Genomic DNA, 19,614 nt, shown 5'->3' on the forward strand with positions numbered 1-19,614 from the left:
GATTATAGGGAGAGGTATGAGGATTCGGAGGATGTAGGGACTCGATACAGAGATTCGGATGATATGGAGATTGGGTGATGTAGGTATTTGGAGGATATAAGAATTGGGGCAGATGTAGTATTTGAAGAACGTAGGAATCTGGGGTTTAGGGATTTGGGATGTAGGGATTTGGGATGTAGGGATCTGGGATATGTGGATCTGGGATATGTGGATCTGGGATATGTGGATCTGGGATATGTGGATCTGGGATATGTGGATCTGGGATATGTGGATCTGGGATATGTGGATCTGGGATATGTGGATCTGGGATATGTGGATCTCGAGATATGTGGATTTTGGGATATGTGGATCTCGAGATATGTGGACTTTGGGATATGTGGATCTCGGGATATGTGGACTTTGGGGATGTGTGGATTGGGGGATGTGTGAATTTGGGGATATGTGGATTTGGGATATGTAGATCCAGGATATATGGACCAGGGATATGTGGATCTAGCATATGTGGTTCTGGGATATGTGGACCCAGGATATGTGGATCTGGCATATGTGGACCTGAGATATGTGAATGTAGCATAAATGGATCTGTGATATATGGACTTGGTATCAGTAACCAGTAAATTCAGAAATCTGCAAACATAGGAATTTGGATGCACCATAAAAATCAATAAAAGTAAAAATGTATGAATACATAAAAATTTAGTAATTTGTTCACATATGAATGTGAAAGCTCACAGATCCCCGAATATAAGAATCCCGTAATACTCGTAACTCCTTGCTTCCCAAGTTCTCAAATTTCCAGATTTCAAAATTTTCAAATTTTCTGAACTTCGTAACTTCTGAATTTCCCAAATCCCCAACACGCAGTAATATAAATCGTGGCAATATAAAAGAAACTTCGCAGAAAGTACGAGTTTAAATAATCCATTATGCACGATAGGAGTATGGCATATTTCTTCGCATTTACAAGAAGTTAAAGTTTTCTGAAAGGGACTGGAGTTTCAGTTAAAAATGATGTATATAATCTGATCCTTCCGATTACACAGAACGAGGAATGATAAAAATCCGCCTTAATGGATACGTACGGCACTGATAGAAGTGATAATATCGCGGAAACATTAATTAACTTTCGGGTATTCCGGAGGATCCGTTTTAAAACGAGCGAATTACTAGCAAGTAAATGAAGTTCCGAGGTTTTAAATTCTCATTTTCGAAACGTGCTGCTTGCATTCGGTAAAACGTCGAGAACTCTTTTCTCAGTTTTAATTCGCTCGGTATGAATGAAAGATTTTAAGTACTTAAGCATGTTTAAATAACAATATTGAGTAAGAACTGCGCTGATAATAAATACAAGTTATAAGAATGAATCACAGGAAATATTAACGGAACAGTGATGTATTCGTTTCCATGGAAATGTAGAGCATCGGGTCATCGATGTGACGTAAATAAAACTTCGCTACTTTTTATTTTCATTTTCTCGTGGACAGTAGAGAAATCTGTCTATGAATATTTATGAACGTAAAACCTCAGTTATTCGTAAAATACCGTATGTGGCCATAACAAAAAAAAAAACAATTTTACGTCAAGCTTCTGAATCATACGTTTTCATATTTATTAAAAACCGAAATAAAATTCTGAGTTATTTTAAGAGATACTTAAAACTGTCAGAACTAACAATTCTTATATTATTAATCTCTGAAGGTAATTGTTCAAAGATAAGCTAAAAATTGTTAAAAAATGAGATTGATCAAAGTAAGGTGATTAAAGACAAGATCACTTAATCGACCAAATTGTTCAAAGTGCAGTGATTAAAATCGTTAAAAGTTAAAAGTGAGATAGTTGAAAGTAAAATGGGATGAAAGAAATTAGGAAGTAGCAAAGCAATATCGTACGAAAACGGCAACCGAGTTAGTCAGGTGGGGAACAACTGTTCTAAGTAGTCCTTATTAATTTTGACAAAGGGCCGAGTAAACGTTTAACGATTCGCGGACTCGGAGTTCATTAGAATTCATTGCTCCCGGTCCCGATGTAAATGTACTAATAGCCCAGAACTAAGCGGTTCAAGTAAATGAACTTGGTAACCAACACTAACCTCCGCCGCATGATTTCGAGCAGGCGGATATCGATTCCAAACTCCACGAGTATCGGGATTGGCAGCTCGATCCATTTCCACCGCACACGCCACACGCATCTGTGTTCTTGTTGCTGCCGACCCGCAGGTCACAACCAACCTTCTGAAACAGAAAGCAACGCCCTCGATTAATAAAACGTTCTCCCTCCGCTTCGCTACAAATCGCCTTCTTCGTCGCTATTACTCAAGCCGCGTTAAATTTACTCGGAGAAATAACAACTCCATTCTTTTTCTTCGTTAACATCACCACTCTTAACCTATCATTTTTTGAATACATCATTATTATACGTTGTACGTCATAGTTGTAAGTTGTGTGTCATTGCTGTAAGTTGTGCGTCATTGCTGTAAGTAGTACGTCATTGCTGTACGTTGTGCGTCATCATTATTCTTATCTTAAGTATCAAATGTTAGGGGATATTTTGCATATGGTGGGGTCGGAATTAAAAGTTGAAATTTAGACGTGTTAAAATGTAAGTCAGACTCGTATGTAATATTTAATGTGCGTCACATATGGATTATTATATGTCAGACTTAATGCTCACATTTCTATCAGAAAAGTATCCTTATAAAATGATTCCTATCATATAACGTTAAACGGAGGATTATACATTTCCACACAGGAAACATTAATTATTGATCAGATTAACTTTTAATGAATCGCAAATCTGGATCTCCCCTTGTAACGATCTGGAGTGACAGTCTGAAAATGTTCCGATAGATTCTCGTCAACTGTGTCGACTCTTTATTGACCTCTTACTTCAATCAAATGCAGACAAAATATCTAAAAATTATCATTGATCTTGCTCTTCGTAGAGTCATCTTCAAAAGTCAAATACAAAGTTGCAAATATCCATGATTGCAATTACATTCAACATGTAAACAATTCTTATCACATCTATAAGACGTTGGATCAAATAAATAAATAGAATAGATAAATAAATAAATAGAACAGTAAGTATAAGACGTTGGATCAAATAAATAAATAGAATAGATAAATAAATAAATAGAACAGTAGGTAATTTACAGGAATAACTGCTGGAACAAAGAAATTTACTTAGGTCTAAATTAAAGCTGGATGAGCAAGGTACAAATCGTGAAAGCTAAAAATTAATCAATACGACAATAAAGAGGTACGTCAGAATCTGAATACGAGCCGTCCCGTACAAATTCAGCGGTGCCAGAAGAAAGAAAAAGTCGACGGTGTAAGCTGACGTCGATTCGTGACCTGGCTCGGACGGCAAACTGATTTGTCATTCAGGCTGCATGGAGGTTTGCACGGAGGTCGAGGAGTACATTATTCATCCCTTATCCGGGCGAGAAGAGTGAACCAAACTGGTGGCAAAGGTGTCAGGTAAAAGTGGAGACCAGTCGGGGTAGGATATACTTGGGACGGAGATAAAAAGGGAGAAACACGAGCCTAACGAGATTCTTACATCCATGATCGACTGTCGCAGTTCGGACGATGTTGGTGGTAGTACATTTAGAAATTATTGGGTGAGTAATTAGGAATATATGAGTGGTAGGAAATAGGTATTGGAGATGGGAATGTGGGGAGGAGGTAGAAATTGGGGGATGTAGGTATTTGGGAATGTAGAAATTTGGAGTTTTGAGAATTTGGAGATCTGAGAATTTGGGGGTTTAAGAAATTGGGGATTTGAGAATTTGGAGATCTAGGAATTTGGGGGTTCAGGAATTTAGGGTTTTGAGAATTTTGAGATCTAAAAATTTGGGGGTTTAAGAAATTGGGGATTTGAGAATTTGGAGATCTAGGAATTTGGGGGTTTAGGAATTTAGGGTTTTGAGAATTTTGAGATCTGAGAATTTGGGAGTTTAAGAAATTGGGGATTTGAGAATTTGGAGATCTAGGAATTTGGGGGTTTAGAAATTTAGGGTTTTGAGAATTTTGAGATCTGAGAATTTTGAGGGTTTTAGAAATTAGTGATTTGAGAATTAGAAGATCTGGGAATTTGGGAGTTTAAGAATTTGGAGATTTAGGAATTTGGAAACTTAAGAATTTGGAGATATAGGAATGTGGGGGTGTAGAAATTTGGGGATATCTTTGGAAGTATAGAAAAGTGACATAGGGACCTCACTATATAAAAATTTAACTGCCTATAACTTTATAAATCTGTAGATTTACATAAGTACCTAATGAAATATAGAAATATAGAAATAGAATCTAGAGATTGAGATGTAAAATTACAAAGATCCATTTACAGAATATTAAATGCATTTCTCCAATATTCCACGAAAGCTTTAACGTACCATAATACATAAATAAGTTAAAATAACTTTTCTCAGCTTCCACGTTTTGCCACTTTGTGAGTAAAAGCTTCTTTGCATGTAGAGTATACTAAAAAATTCATGTAACATATTCCACAAATTATTCTGTGGTCGTTTTTCCAACGAATTTTCCCTGATTAAAGTGGAAAAGTGTGCCGCGTTTCCAGAAAATTGATTCTGTTAACTCGTCCAGTACGTGTTCCCCAGATCACGGTTCTTATTAATAAAACTTAAAAATGTTGTAACATTCAATTTTCAAACGTGAAGAAAATGCAGAAAAAATTTGGTGCGCTACTAATTAATTCTCACAAACAGAATGGTCAATTTCTCGTATTTATACGATAATGTTACCCGCATTACCGTCATTTGTATTCTCTCCAAAAGACTACCGCAACGGCGGCAAAATTTAAGATGCACGTACCATACGTAGAGAATCATGGAACTGGTCCCGAAAGGCTAATATTCGATTCTGGCATTTCCACGAGAATTTCCCACTAAATTCTGTCAATCTTCTGTCTCGCTTACGTGGAACCGCGTCTTTTCATCAGGAACACGTACATTCCTCGCCAGCATTTAGAAACCGCATTTACACTTCAGCGAAAAATTCTTCCACGTGCATCTTATTCGAGGAATTCGCGTAGGAAGTAACTTTGGCGAATCATGTTTCTCCGAGGATAAAAACGAGCGAGATAAAAGAGGGAAGGAAAAAGAACTTGAAGACGCAGGACTTGGAGGAAGCACGATTAATCAAATCATTCAGTTGCAGTCGAATTCGTTAATAATGAGATTTTTAATTTTTCTTGATATCGTTAGATGAATTTTGGGGAGAATTTTGGGGAGAAGGAAGATAGGGAGGATGTAGAGGTATAGGATTTGGAGAATGTGGAGATGGAGGGTAGTATGATATATAGGGATGGAGGGTAGAATGGAGTATGGGGATGGAGGGATAGAGGCATGTAGATATAGGGAGTTAGTACAAATAGAGATGTGAAGGTAATGGGAAATTGGGGATGTGTGGAATTGGGGAATGTGGGAATTGGGAGATATGGGAATTGGGAAATGTGTGGAATTGGGGAATGTGGGAATTGGACAATGTGGGAATTGGGGAATGTGAGAATTGGACAATGTGGGAATTGGGGAATGTGGGAGTTGGGGAATGTGGGAATTGTGGAATGTGGAATTGGGGAAAGTGGAATTGGGGAATGTGGCATTGAGGAATGTGGAATTGGGGAATGCGGAATTGGGGAATATTGGAATTGGGGAATGTGGAAATTGGGAAAGTGGGAATTGGGGAATATAAGGAAATACTTCCAAATATAACACACAAATCAGCAATAATTTAGGAAACCTAGAGGTCTAGAAATCTAGCTACCCAAACAATATAGTCTAACGATATTCATAGCTGATCACATACACCCATATCTAAGGAATTCACACACCTAAGAATCAAGGAAAATATAGAGATCCAAGAACTACAGTACATAGACACAGTCTTCCGTATAAATAAAATAAAATATTGATCCACCCTACGATTCAACATATTCGTACTCCAATAAAAGTAAAAGCAATCAAGCGTAGAAATAAAATAAAAGATCGTCTGAAATTCCGTCTGGAAAGTAATTTCGAATGCAGACTCGGCTGGATCCTCCAGATCTCGAAATTTTTGTACACTCAGGGACAAATGTGAAAGGAACAGCTATGCACATGTTCGAATAGTATGCACGTACATATAGGTATGTAGGTAAAGGTATGTGGGTGTGTGCTTCTGTCTGTGTCTACAATACACAGCGCAGGGGCAAACAGAACGAAAGGGACACACAATACGGGCGCTCAGGATTAGGTTTACTTTGCTCGAGAAGTGGAAACCTGCAGCGGAGCCCCGTAATTGAAGGATAGGACCATCGAAGCAACCGGTTATTTCTCTAGGTAAACAAGCCAAGAGAAACGGCCAGCCGTTCGGGCGTGCAAAATGAAATATCGCGGAACTTAACGGCGTCGATCCTCCATTCTCGCAATCCAGGCTGTCCTCGGCTCGATCCGTGCAAATAATACCATCACCGTCCAGTAAATACTTTCCCTGGACGCGAATAGACAGTTCATGAACCAACGGGCACAAAAGGCTCGTTTCAAAAACCTCTAGATCCTTTAAAACGAACGGCAGATGGGATTTGTAAATCACTTTCCTAGCTGCCTTTTGCGGAGACTATTGGAAAGATATCTTCGATTATTTAACGTTCGTTATTTATATCTAACTTGATATATGTCTGAGCATCGACACAAATGTCGATATACGTCGGAACACTTTTTGTATAAACTTGCGATTCATTGAATTTTGAGATAATACATAATATTCATGTATTTTCACTAAAACTTATAAACCTTTATATGCAGACTCTGCAGATTTTTTTATATGATTTATGTTATATGATCCTTTAAGCACCTCATTGTTAATTACCATAAATGTACGAATAGCTTCGTTAAAAGAGCGAGCTCTGGTTTAATAAACGAATTCAATTAACTTAGTTCTCGGAATGACCTTCATTTGTTCCTACAAAAAAGGTATAGAACTTCGCAGACATGAAGGTCGATAAAAAAGAAGAAAGTAAAAGCTCCATTGTCGCACTCACAATTAACCCGAGCATTCGATAGCTAATGAACGCAAATACGGACATAATTCGATGACCGATCGTACTTCCACAAACAGAGGTTTCATAGAAATTCGCAGATATCGAAGATAAAAAGGCAGCCCATTAATACAAAGCTCACAATATCCGTTAAGCGATCGGTAGCCAACGAATTAAGGGCGTACAAGTTTCAACGGAAGCACGATAAATTCCATCGTTTCAGTGAAAACAGCCGGAATAAGGCGGACGAAGTGATCGGGAGAAGAGCAAGCCAGCCCTGTCTGCACAGCCGGGAAAATCCCATTCTCCGGGAAACTATGTTAAAAGGCAGAAACGAGTGTAGAGAAAAGAATCGTTGGAAGAGGGTTGGGGGAATGATAAAGGGATGGTGAAACGCGGGGGTGGGGGGTGTATTGAACGTAATGGGCTAACTCGGGTGGACGATAAGGGCTGTGGAAGGTGTACCGACTACCGAATGGAACCTTGAAAGCCAATTTGAATAATTGAACGCTAGTCAAATTTACGTAACGAAATAGCTGAGAGACGGAAAGTCGCGGAAATCGTTGATTTACCCTCGACCAGGATCCTGTTATCAGAAAAGAGACGGATTTATTTTGTATTCCATTATGTGCGCGATCAAACACGGATAAATCCTGCATACCGACTTAGGATAATTTGTTGAGAAACGGTTGATGGTCAGTAAATTAAATTGGGAATGTAGTAATGTGAGAATGTAGGAATGTGAGAATGTAAGAAGGTGAGAATGTAGCAATGTAAGAATGTAGCAATGTGAGAATGTAGGAATGTATGAATATAGGAATATGAGAATATAGGAATGGAGGAGTGTGGGAATATGGGAATTGGACAATGTGGGAATTGGGGAATGTGGGAACTGGACAAGGTGAGAGTTGGACAATGTGGGAATTAGGGAATGTGGGAATTGGGAAATGTGGGAACTGAGAAATGTGGAATTGGAGAATGTGGAATTGGAGAAAATGGGAATTGGGAAATGTGCGAATTGGAGAATGTGGGAATTGGGGAATGTGGGAATTGGGGAATGTGGGAATTGGGGAATATGGGAATTGGAGAATGTGGTAATTGGGGAATGTGGGAATTGGGAAATGTGGAATTGGGGAATGTGGAGTTGGGGAATGTGGGAATCGGGGAATGTGTGAATTGCCAAATGTGGGAATTAGGGAATGTAGAAATTTCTAAGCTCAAAAACTTGTTAATATCAGAATTCCCTTTGAAATTCAACGTCCCAAAGAAGTCTAAAATCCCATAAATTTCCAAATACACAAATTCGCGTTTGCCGCAATTAATCTTTCATTACACCGCATTTATCTCTATCCGATAGCAATTCACGAAACAGGTTCGCAATTAGAAGTTATAAAACAGTTAATTCTTAACGAAGCACTCCAACAATCTCGAAACACAGAGTGCATGAATGCATCGGACACAGAGATAGCCAAGTACACAGTTATTCCGGGTGAACAAGTGGAAAGGGATGCAAAACGAAACAATCGGAGAAATTTCAGGGCAGGAAGACAAACTCTAACGAGTCGTGATAGCACAAAAGCGTCGCGCACTTATCGAGCGTGTCCGACACGAGAAGAGAACTCGCCGACGCTTTAATAATGCAAAACCAGTTTGCGTTTACCGGAGCTCGGTTAGTGCTTAATTACGTAGACCTGTCTTCTGATTAGATATTGTCCCTCCAACTTCGTCGACACTGTGACCGCCACGAAATCCCGTTAATTATTTCTTGACGCCCTTCCGAACGTTTCTGTGAATCGTTTCTTATCTGACTCTCCTCGGAAACCCTACAATTTCGTATTTTTTACTCGTAAAACTTACACCTCACGCTTTTCAAGGAGTTGAAGAAGGTTTATTCTACTGAGGACTGCTAAACTGCAATTCTGGATTATTTATATAATTCTACCGTTAGAGGTGTTTATCGTAATTATATTATACTATGAATTGACTGTAAGTCAATAAATGCAACGTCTAATTAAGTTACGTTGAACCGATTTGCATCGAGTGGCACGAAACTGTACGGTGAAGTGAATTATACCGTGTCGAAATAGGAGGTGATCGAGGAATGTAGGAATGTGGGAGTGTGAGAATGCGGCAATGTAAGAATGTGGGAATTGGACAAGGTGGGAATTGGACAAGGTAGGAATTGGATAATGCGGGAATTGGACAATGTGGGAATTTTGGAATGTAGGAATTGGGGGATGTGGGAATTGGGAAATGTGGAATTGGGGACTGTGGGAAATGGGGGATGTGGGAATTTGGGGATGTGGGAATTGGAAAATGTAGCATTGCGAAACGTGGGAATTGGGGAACGTGGGAATTGAGGAATGTGGGAATTGGGGGACGCGGAATTGAGGAATGTGGGAATTACGGAATGTAGGAATTGAGGAATATGGGAATGGGGGAATGTTGGAATTTAGGAATGTGGGAATTGAGGAATGTTGGAATTTAGGAATGTGGGAATTGAGGAATGTTGGAATTTAGGAATGTGGGAATTGGTGAATGTGGGAATTGGAGAATGTGATGCTGAAGTTCGAGTTTTCCATATTTTAGGGATCGTAAATTTTCACTTCCAGTCACGTCCGTGTTTCTCGTATTTGGAAGGAGAAATCTCTATTTCGCCAATGCGCGATCATAAACGGGAGTGCAGAGCAACATTCGGGTGCGAATAGAGTCCGAGGGTTAATGGGCTAAAAGGTTCACACTACTTAAGCGACTAATCGTCGAAGTAGCCTCTCGTGGCCTGTTTCTCGGTACACAAAGTCGTCAACGGTGTAAAGTAAGATCGAATTAACTTAATGGACGAGAAGTGCGGGCGTTACGACGCACCCAGGGTAAATATTGGCCGAAGACGACAGGACGACGCCTCGTTAGCTCGTATTTTCCTCGGTCGAAGAAGAACGCGGTCGCGCACAATCGTAGACCAGAAACCAAAAGTTATAAATAAGTTTGGACGAGTCCAGCGGCGATGGAATAGGGTGGAAAGTGGGTACAGATAGGGCGTCGTGTGCCACTCCGCCGGGGCAAATTTTCCGGCCTCGAGTTTCCGTTGGAACTTTCTTCCTCGCTAAGTTTCGACAAGGGATGCAGCAATTGCGACTTAATTCTTAACCGACGCTTTTCAACGTAATCTTAGGGCCTCGACGCGATCGCATATTTAAAAGTTTGATCACCGCTTTTAATTAATTATCCTGGCAGCCGGCTCGCTTCCGCTGGAATGCCGCGAATATCAACTAGAAACTGCAGGAATGGACGGCACGAACTAACTTTCTCTTTCCATTTCTTTTCTTTAATGAAAAAAATTAAAATGTGTGGTACACGTTCATTACAGTTACGATCTTTATTATTATTTTTATACAATGTTTATGTGTAATTATGTATGTGAATTATACAAAATATCTCAATTAAATGATGTACGTATTATTAAAATTAATTAAGAATTGTTCGGAAGCTAACTCTGCTGATTTACGAGTTGGATGATTTATCATGTGGTTGCATCACATGACATGTCTGACCATTGCCCTGTCTATACTACTGATTTCGTTATTCATCTTCGTTGCACTTATCGATTTTATTCTGCTCTAAACGATATTAGGTATTAAAATCTTAGTTGACTATCTGTCTTACTACTTATTTTTAATATTTTTTACAGAACAGTAAAACCTGAATACATTTAAGTTCGTACATAACCAATTTACTCATCAACGTATGTACATTTAAGTGAAAAGTATAAAACAAATTAATTAGTACACTAAAAATTTATTAAATATTTTTTAAAATAAAAACAAATGTATGTTTCAAATAGATATAAGCACTCAAACAATTTCCAATCGATAAAAGTCAAATTCATCACTTTCCACAATTATTTTTTCCTCCGAGCTCGCAATTTGCTTTAATCGAATAATCGGTGATTGAAATCCGCTGCAATCTTCAGACTGATTAATAATAACGAACAAAATTCGATGGACTTATTACGCTTAATTAAATTTGTAATAAATAAATTGTCCTCACGCATCGAGTAATTTTCCGACGACCAAACTGCGTTCGAATAAACGAATATTTGAGGTACGAGTTCCAATTTTTTAAGTTCCCGCGTTCGTTTAATGAAAACAATTTGGTCCTCTCGTTCCGGGAATTAAATAATCCTGTTTGAAAACCGTGTTAGGTATTATTTAGGATATCGAAACATTAGCGAGTGCTTCGTCAATATTCGAGAGGAATTTGTGCACATGGGTTTATCTGTTTATTACTTGTTACGTTTCTGGGATAATGTAATTGTTCATTAAAGATTATTTGCAGTTCTGTGATCCTTAGAATATGTTTCACGGTATATTTTACTGAACTCGGTTCAGTTACTTCATTTCTTAATTTCTCAACTTGCAATTAAAATGGTGATATAAAATGAAGTTACATTAAAAGTTACTGTCATTGATAAAAAACTTGCTGATGTAAATTATTATTATTAACGTGAGACTTGTCGTGTACATAAGTTAATAGTAGTAATAGTATATTTCTGAATTTCTAAATACTTAAATTTGAAAGTCAAAAATTTCTATATTTATATTTATATTTTTAAATTTTCAACCCTCAAATTTCTATTTTGAATTACCTAATACCACAATACTCAAATTGCTGAATTTCTAAATACACAAATCTATCAATGTGGGAATTGGACAAGGTGGGAATTGGACAATTTGGGAATTGGACAATGTGGGAATTGGGCAATTTGGGAATTGGACAATTTGGGAATTGGGGAATGTGGGAATTGGGGAATGTGGGAATTGGGGAATGTGGGAATTGGGGAATGTGGGGAAATTTAACAAATCAAATTTGTTAACTTTCTATTTCTAAATCATGAACGAAGGATGCAACATGCATGAACCACCCCTTCGCTTATTTTCGTCCCTTCGACCATTAAGTTCCAACTTTGACCATTAATTCCATTATGCATATTTCATAATTTTTCTCCTAAATTTTTCAATTAAATCGATCGAATTTATACCGGTTCAACTATTTTACGATGCACTATGCTCGATTAAACGCGTGTCGGAAATAGCGCTCGTGTGTAAAACACAAGATTGGATGGAGGGTGGTATAGTAGGGCAAACTTGCGAACTTCCGTGCGAGGCACAAAATATGGTGCACCAGAAGGGATACCGACATTGCACAAAAATTATTCTCTCCCGTGAGATGAACGTTTCCGGTTTCGCTACCTGCCAACTTTCCCCGAATCGAACGATCCACCAGTCACTTATCAAATTGGATTCCAAGTAAACGGATACACTTTGCTACATTTTGGATAATCAAATTTGCGTGATGCAGTCCAACTAAATTAGCTAGCTACAATTTTACGTTTCAACATGCAAAAATGGCAGTTTCAATGCAACTGCCATTCTACATATTTTAATATTGCGAACTGAAATTGAGGATTGTCACCATATTAACGCTGATTAACATTCGGACAAGGTTCAAATTACTTTTTTAAAACTACGGTAAAATTGCATTTTTGTTTTAATTAAGAGGAACAGAAAGGCTTGCAATAAATTTTTCTGAAGAGGTAAAATGTCGTTAAGGAAGGAAATTTTATAAAATTATTCATTTACGTGTTTTTTAATTCCACGAATATTTGCCGGCTCAGTCAATATATCAGATTCGGAAATAAATGAATAATGTTTGATTGGTTGACGCGTTTCTTATACTTTTTGACTGCTATTCCAGTTACAAGCTAGACTTAAGTCCTGCTACAATTAAATGTGATTATGGTCGCAACAGGTCCAGTGGACGAATACAAAAGAATAAAGGAGAAGAAGAATAAAAGAATAAGGAAATTATAATGAACAAAGTATATAAAAGTTAAAAACATCACTCACCATGCATTCACCATTGATGCAAACGTCGGAGCCGTCGGTGTAGCATTTCGTGCCATCCTCAACCTTGTCCGCGAGTTGAACGACGATGGTTTCCTCGCTGTCGAGCTGCAAAGCCTCGGTGGCGTCGCGCGGAAGCGTTTTCTCGACGGATGTTTCCTGTCGTAGCCTGTTCTCCGAATTCTCCAGCGATTGTTCACCGCGGCAGATCAAAGAACACGGTCTGCTTGGATCGTAATGCGGATACCATTTCAACAGTTGTCCGCTGTAAGGTACGTCGTCGAACGCGGCGCATTGTTCCGCTCGAAAATCGCTCGGCTTCTCGCAAGGCTGAAACCAGAAACAATAACTTTGTCTTTAAATTGCGACAACTATATTTTAAAATAATTGCTATTTATAAACGTTGTTAAATTTACAAAATTATTGGTAGATTTATTGTTATAAATTAGGCTCTTCAAGTATACTGTGATGTGTGTACTGTTACATATGTTATTTGTATGTTGTTACATATGTTACATATGCTGGAGAATTGACAAAATAATTGATAGATTTGCAGCTATAAATTAGGCTTTTCAAGTATAATGTAATGTGTTCTGCTGTTACGTGTTATTTCTATATGCTACATATGTTACATATATCACATATGCTGTAGAATTGACAAAATAATTCATATATTCACAGTTATAAATTAGTCTCTTCAAGTATAATATAATGTATTTTGCTGTTACATATGTAACACATGTCTACATATTTAATAGTCACATATGTATTTCTTTTTTATATTAGTAACGTTTTAGAATTTGTGTTATTCCTTTGCAAATAAGTATACTTACTAATTAAAAGAAAAATGTTTAGGAGCTTATATACGAGATTAAAAAAGGTGTTTCGTTTGCATTTCGTGATACTCGATCATTCGCGGCTTGCAACGTCAGTCAACATACTCAACCGCGTCGATGGACGCTAATTATCGAGGTAATTAACCACCTCGTAATCAGATCGGATAGGACTCGAGGGCGTTTCGATTGTACGTTTTTGCCAGCACACAACTATAGCCCGATGTAAATTCATGAAAGGATCATTAACGTCCTCCTTCATTCTTCTGTGCTATCTTCAACAATACAAATCGAATATATTATGTATGTGCATAATTTGTTAAACAAAGAAAAATAAATGCACTTCTGTTCATTTGTACGTCATTACAAATTTGATGAGCAACAAGGGGTAAATTTCTTAATTTGAAAAATTGAGAAACTGATATTTTTATGTTTTATAATTTATAAATTTGACAATTTGACAATTTGAAAGTTTGACAATTTGACAATTTGACAATTTGACAATGTGAAAATTTAAAAATTTGACAATTTGACAATTTGACAATTTCACAATTTGACAATTTAAAAATTTAAAAATTTGTAAATTTGAAAATGTTTAGATCTGAAAATATAACTTAGAAATTTTGAAAGTTTACAGTGGTAAGATAAATGCTAATTTAACGTGCATAGGTGTGCAAAATTTATTCCGTGTGCTGTTTAAAATGGCGTTTCCGTCGCGTCGAGGAGGCTCCGAGTATTTGCGAATTAAATGTACTACAGAACGTCACCGGGGGCTGCGTTTTCTAAAACGCAAACTTGCAGTACATGTACTACCTTTCATTTGTTATTTCAAAGAATTTTCGCTCGGAGAGCGTTGTCATTTAGCCTGCGTCAGTGAAAGTAATTTTGCGAGGAGCGAAAGAGGGTGACACCCTCTACCTTCCGGTCGTTCACTTTTCCTACGTTTACGCAGACACACTGGCGCTATTTTACGGCGGCCCCGACTCGAGAGAGCTTTAAATCCTTAATCCCGCGGGATTATATCACAATTATGACAATGGGGGATTCAAGCAGTGTTACTACCTGTTAACATACTATTACCATTTCCCTTGCAACAATTATCGTGCGCGAATATTATCGGAGATGAAGTTCAACAGTTACGAAGTACAATTTAATCTAACCTCGTGACAATTTATTGACCAACTAATTTTTATTGAATTCGACTTTGTATTCAAATTTTAATATTCACTCAATGTCTATTCTCAGGGACTTTTATACAGGGTGTCTCACAATTATTGTATGTCTCATAATTTCAGGAACCTACATTAGTTATGAGACACCCTGTATATTCAACGGAGAAATACTGTAATTATTTCAATTAGTAAAATTATCTACAGTCAGTGAATTAATGTTCAACTAATATAATTTATGGATGCCAATTAACTTTTCAACACGTAAAATTTTGTACTTCACGTCAATTTATAATTTTATTTCAATGTACGAATATAATTAAAATTTTATTTTTAAGAGACAGTAAAGGCGCGAAATATTTAAACGTATTCATTCATTTTTTACCACTTTGAATTACCTCTCAAATTGCAATAATTCGGACAGAAGTAAAAAAAGAACTTTTTATAAACAGTCGACCGTTTTATGGATAAATTCCCCAAACGAATTTTCCCCAGGAAGCCACAATTCCGAAACGGCATCATTTTGCAATTTCGCCCCAATACATATTTGCACGGGGATTGATTGTTTGCTTTTCACGCGATTCGTGCAGGGACAGATATCTCTTTTTTTTCCACCAGTTCATTGAATTTTTCACCAGCCAATGCTGTTCAGTAACAGGTGTCCCGCAAGTAGCGTTTTACATTCCGGACGCGAGAAATGATAGATCGCCGAGTAATTCGACGCCGTTGTTCCGCGAAAAAAGCTGTAGGCAGAAAGGTATGGCGATAAAAAGAGGACACTGAGGGACAGTCGCAGAGGGCGAAATAAAACGAGAGAGAAATTCCTCTCGTGTAAAAACGAGCTGGCGCGAGCGCAAAAAAAAGAGAGAAGAAAATGGAAAAAATGCAAAAACCGGTGTATCTGTGGTGAAGTAGTGCGGGTGTATGCTGGTTATGCGTTCTACTGCGAGTGCAGGAAATAAAGCTGACCATTGGCGGAGTCAATTTTATCCCGAAAATGCTGGCCACTGTAACGCAAGTCTGAATGACTTTTTCTATTCAACTCCTTCGAGGATCGGGCGAGTGTTCGTGGAAAATTTCCAGCCAATTCAAAGAGCAGTTTTCAACGTGGTTCTACGCGTTTTCATGTAATCGTAGCCGATATCGTAGTAACGAGAGAATTTACTTGGAACGTTTCTACGGTAGAAATAAAGGGATGCAAATTACAGGAAACGTGGAAACTCGATGGAAACGTGTACGTTTTAATTAGGAAAACTAGACGCATATGGATTTATGTGGAGATTCGAACATGTATGTAGGAACTTGGAGATTTGGGGATATAACTCGGGGTATGTGGAATCTAGGGACATAGGGACTTGAAAGATATACGACTATGGAGATATAGAGAAGTAGGAGTATACAGGGTCTTACAATAGTAGGTTTCTGAAATGTAGCTGACATGATACTGAATAAGATTTACCTTTGGAAAAATGGGGTTTGAAGCTTCGTTTTTGAATTATTAAGGCACGGACCAATCAGAGCGCGAGATTACGTGCAGACGTAAGAGCGACAGCTTCGAGCCTAACAAAATTTATTTCCTTAATATAAATTACTTGGAAATTACGGCGCGTGGAAATACGGCGCGTGAAATTATGGCACGTGGGAATTACGGCGGGTGGAAATACAGCGCGTAGAAATTACGGAGCGTGGAATTATAGCGCGTGAAAATCACGGTGTGTGGTATTATGGCGCGTAGAAATTTCGACGCGTAGAAATATAACACGTGGAATTATGGCGCGTAGAAATTACGGTGCGTGGAAGTGCAAGGTGTGGAATTACGGCGCATGGAAGTACAAAACGTAGAATTACGGCGCGTGGAAGTACAAGGCGTGGAATTACGGCGCGTAGAAGTATAAAGCGTGGAATTACGGCGCGTGGAATTACGGCGCGTGGAAGTATAAGGCGTGGAAGTACAAGGCGTTGAATTATGGCGCGTAGAAATTACGCCGCGTGGAAATTACGGAGTGAAAAATTATATTCCTTAATAATTCAAAAACGAAGTATATGAAACAGATATTCTTCTAAACTATAAGACACTGATCAAACTTGATATTCCACCAGGTTACCCTTCACAATTCCAGTTTCCAGCGGTTAAATTTCCCAGCATCCAGTTTGTCCGGAAATATTGGAACTCTATTTGGATACGTGATCTGGTTTATTATTAGTTAATTCACGAAGATTCATCGCGACTTAACATTGATATACATCGATGAAGTTTTAACTTGATTCGTAGTTTGAAGTGCGGGGTTACTCGAGATGCAACTTGCCTGCGCCACTTCGAATCCGAAACTTCTCGCCACGCAGGGATCTATCGATAATTCGATGAAATCTTGAGAGAATTCGATAGTGATACGGTGAGCATTCAGAACGACGATTATTCCGCGAATATGGAGAGCTATCTCAATGTCGTACTAATTCGATTGAGTTTATTTCTCTACTTTGCGAACGATGAAAATATTTTACTTGAAACCAGAGATATTCTTACGGTTGACATTTATTTTTATTTCAATTTATTTTAAGCAAAGTAATAATCTTTTTCAAGGTTTATATTATAAGTGAATGACGTTATATAGTTTTTCTTTATTGTCCTCTGAATGAAAAAAATATTAATTTATTTGTCAAACGATTGTATAAAATAAATTACCGTAACAATTCTTTATGGTTATATGTCTATGTCACTGAAAGCTAGTAGCTTAACCTTATAAATAAATCGTATATCATATTTTATAAAAACCAGTTTTAATACCTTTATTTCATTCGAAACAATAACAAGTATTACTGTCATATTACCTTAAATATTTATGAGCAACGAATAATACTGTCATTCCATAATAAACGAATAACAGCCAATAATACTTTCATTAAATTGTTGACAAATAATTTGAAGAATGAGAAATGATACGTGTCAAGTACTTTATATCGCATTATTTTGCGAACGAATGAAAACAAGCTGCAAATAAACGTAGCTAATGAACGTGTTAATCGCTTAAAGAGTATGTTGCTTCAGCGAGAGTCGAGGCTTTTCGGACCTATGTCACCAGTCAAGGTATTATCCATTGTTTTTGGGGCAAGCAGCGTAATCGGCTAAAACGTCTGGCAAATGCCCGTTGGGGATCCGACGAAACGATGGGTTGTAGAAACGTTCTCGCGTAATGAGTAGTTGAGATTCCTTGTTAAGGAGCGTCTCAACTCTGCACTGCGGCTTTCGTGGTTTCCAACCTGGTTTCGCATAGTTTCTTCTTCGTCTGCTTTCATCCTGAACATTCGCACTATCCTCTCAACTCTCGAAACTAGACCCCTTGGCTACATCCTTTCATTCTTCTCCTTTCATTTGCGTATCATGTGATAATTGCAAATACGTCAAACTTGGAATTTCTGCCTTTTAGTTAGAACCGAGGTGAATTTTCGGGCTTTCGTGAGGGAACATGGCGTTTCAAGGGCTATATTGGGATTTTTTCGTTTGGGAAGTTACTAGTTTTTAGTATTAAGTTTGCAGTTTTTCAGTTTTGGGGTAATTTAATTACTAGATTTACAGATTCCACTATTTCTAGATCACCAAATTTCCAAATTCTTAGATTTCCATATACTCAGATTCTCAGATTTCCATATTCCCACATTCCCACATTCCCACATTCAAACATTCCCACATTGCTACATTCTCACATTCCAATATTCCCACATTTTCACATTTCCATATTTCACCATTTTACCATTTCAATATTTCAAAATTCCCACATTTCTACATTTCACCATTTCAATATTTCAATATTTCCAGATTTCCACATTTCACCATTTCAATATTTCAATATTTCAATATTTCCACATTTCATCATTTCAATATTTCAATGTTCTCACATTTCCACATTTCACCATTTCAATATTTCAATATTCCAACATTCCCACATTCCAACATTCCCAGATTCTCAAATTTCCAGAGTCCAGAATTTTTCAAACTTTCAAACTATTAAATATCTAAATTCTTAAATTGTAAGATTTTCACATCCCCAGATTTCCAAATTTCTCTATTCCCAAATTCTTAAATCATATTCCCTATGTCTCTAAATTCTCAAATTCCCAAATTCGAGGTTTTGAACACTTCCAACCTATTTAAACTTGAACATAAAAAAATCCTAACAAACCAATAATAATATAATACAAACAAACAACTTAACACTAAAACTACCAAATCGATCAAATGACCGTTCCACAAGTTTCTTATTATAATGTATACATTTTGTTAAAGTACACTCCTTGAAATCAGCATTGATTTTCATCAAGGTAAAGAATAAACGTGTGTACTAATTTATGTTTTGTCGTTTGTTTATTTATTTTTTAACTTCATTTTTAATCTCAGATTGAGTACACATTATATGTCGGTAGGTTTAGTGTTAATAAATGCTAAACAAAATTTAATAACAATAAATTGTAGCCAAAGAATCTTCTAAACGCGAAAATTAATTTATCAAAACTCTTCAAAATCATATTATTCCATCTGAAGGAGCCTATTTCTATCAGTTTACTCTCCGCACGCTTTCCAAAATTTCCCAGCATCGCAAACGTAATCAACGCCGATAATCGCGGAGGTGGCTAGCAAAATGGAACAAGCGTTTGGCAAAGAAGGCGAGAGAAAATCAG

At 37.5% G+C, this 19,614-nt stretch overlaps 1 protein-coding gene across 5 annotated transcripts in view; it reads right to left on the reverse strand.

Moving 5' to 3' along the window:
* Window positions 1-19,614, reverse strand: part of nolo (ADAMTS-like no long nerve cord) — a 258,541-nt gene that overhangs the window by 29,330 nt on the left and 209,597 nt on the right. For all 5 annotated transcript variants that reach the window (XM_012292449.2, XM_076535635.1, XM_076535637.1 and 2 more), the window contains exons 5-6: window positions 12,942-13,268; window positions 2,090-2,231 (exon numbers count right to left, since the gene is read on the reverse strand). In XM_012292449.2, the coding sequence (XP_012147839.2) occupies window positions 2,090-2,231; window positions 12,942-13,268 (469 nt within the window). The remainder of the gene's footprint in view (window positions 1-2,089; window positions 2,232-12,941; window positions 13,269-19,614) is intronic.

Source organism: Megachile rotundata, chromosome 9 (genome assembly GCF_050947335.1).
Source record: "Megachile rotundata isolate GNS110a chromosome 9, iyMegRotu1, whole genome shotgun sequence".
Lineage (NCBI taxonomy): Eukaryota > Metazoa > Arthropoda > Insecta > Hymenoptera > Megachilidae > Megachile > Megachile rotundata.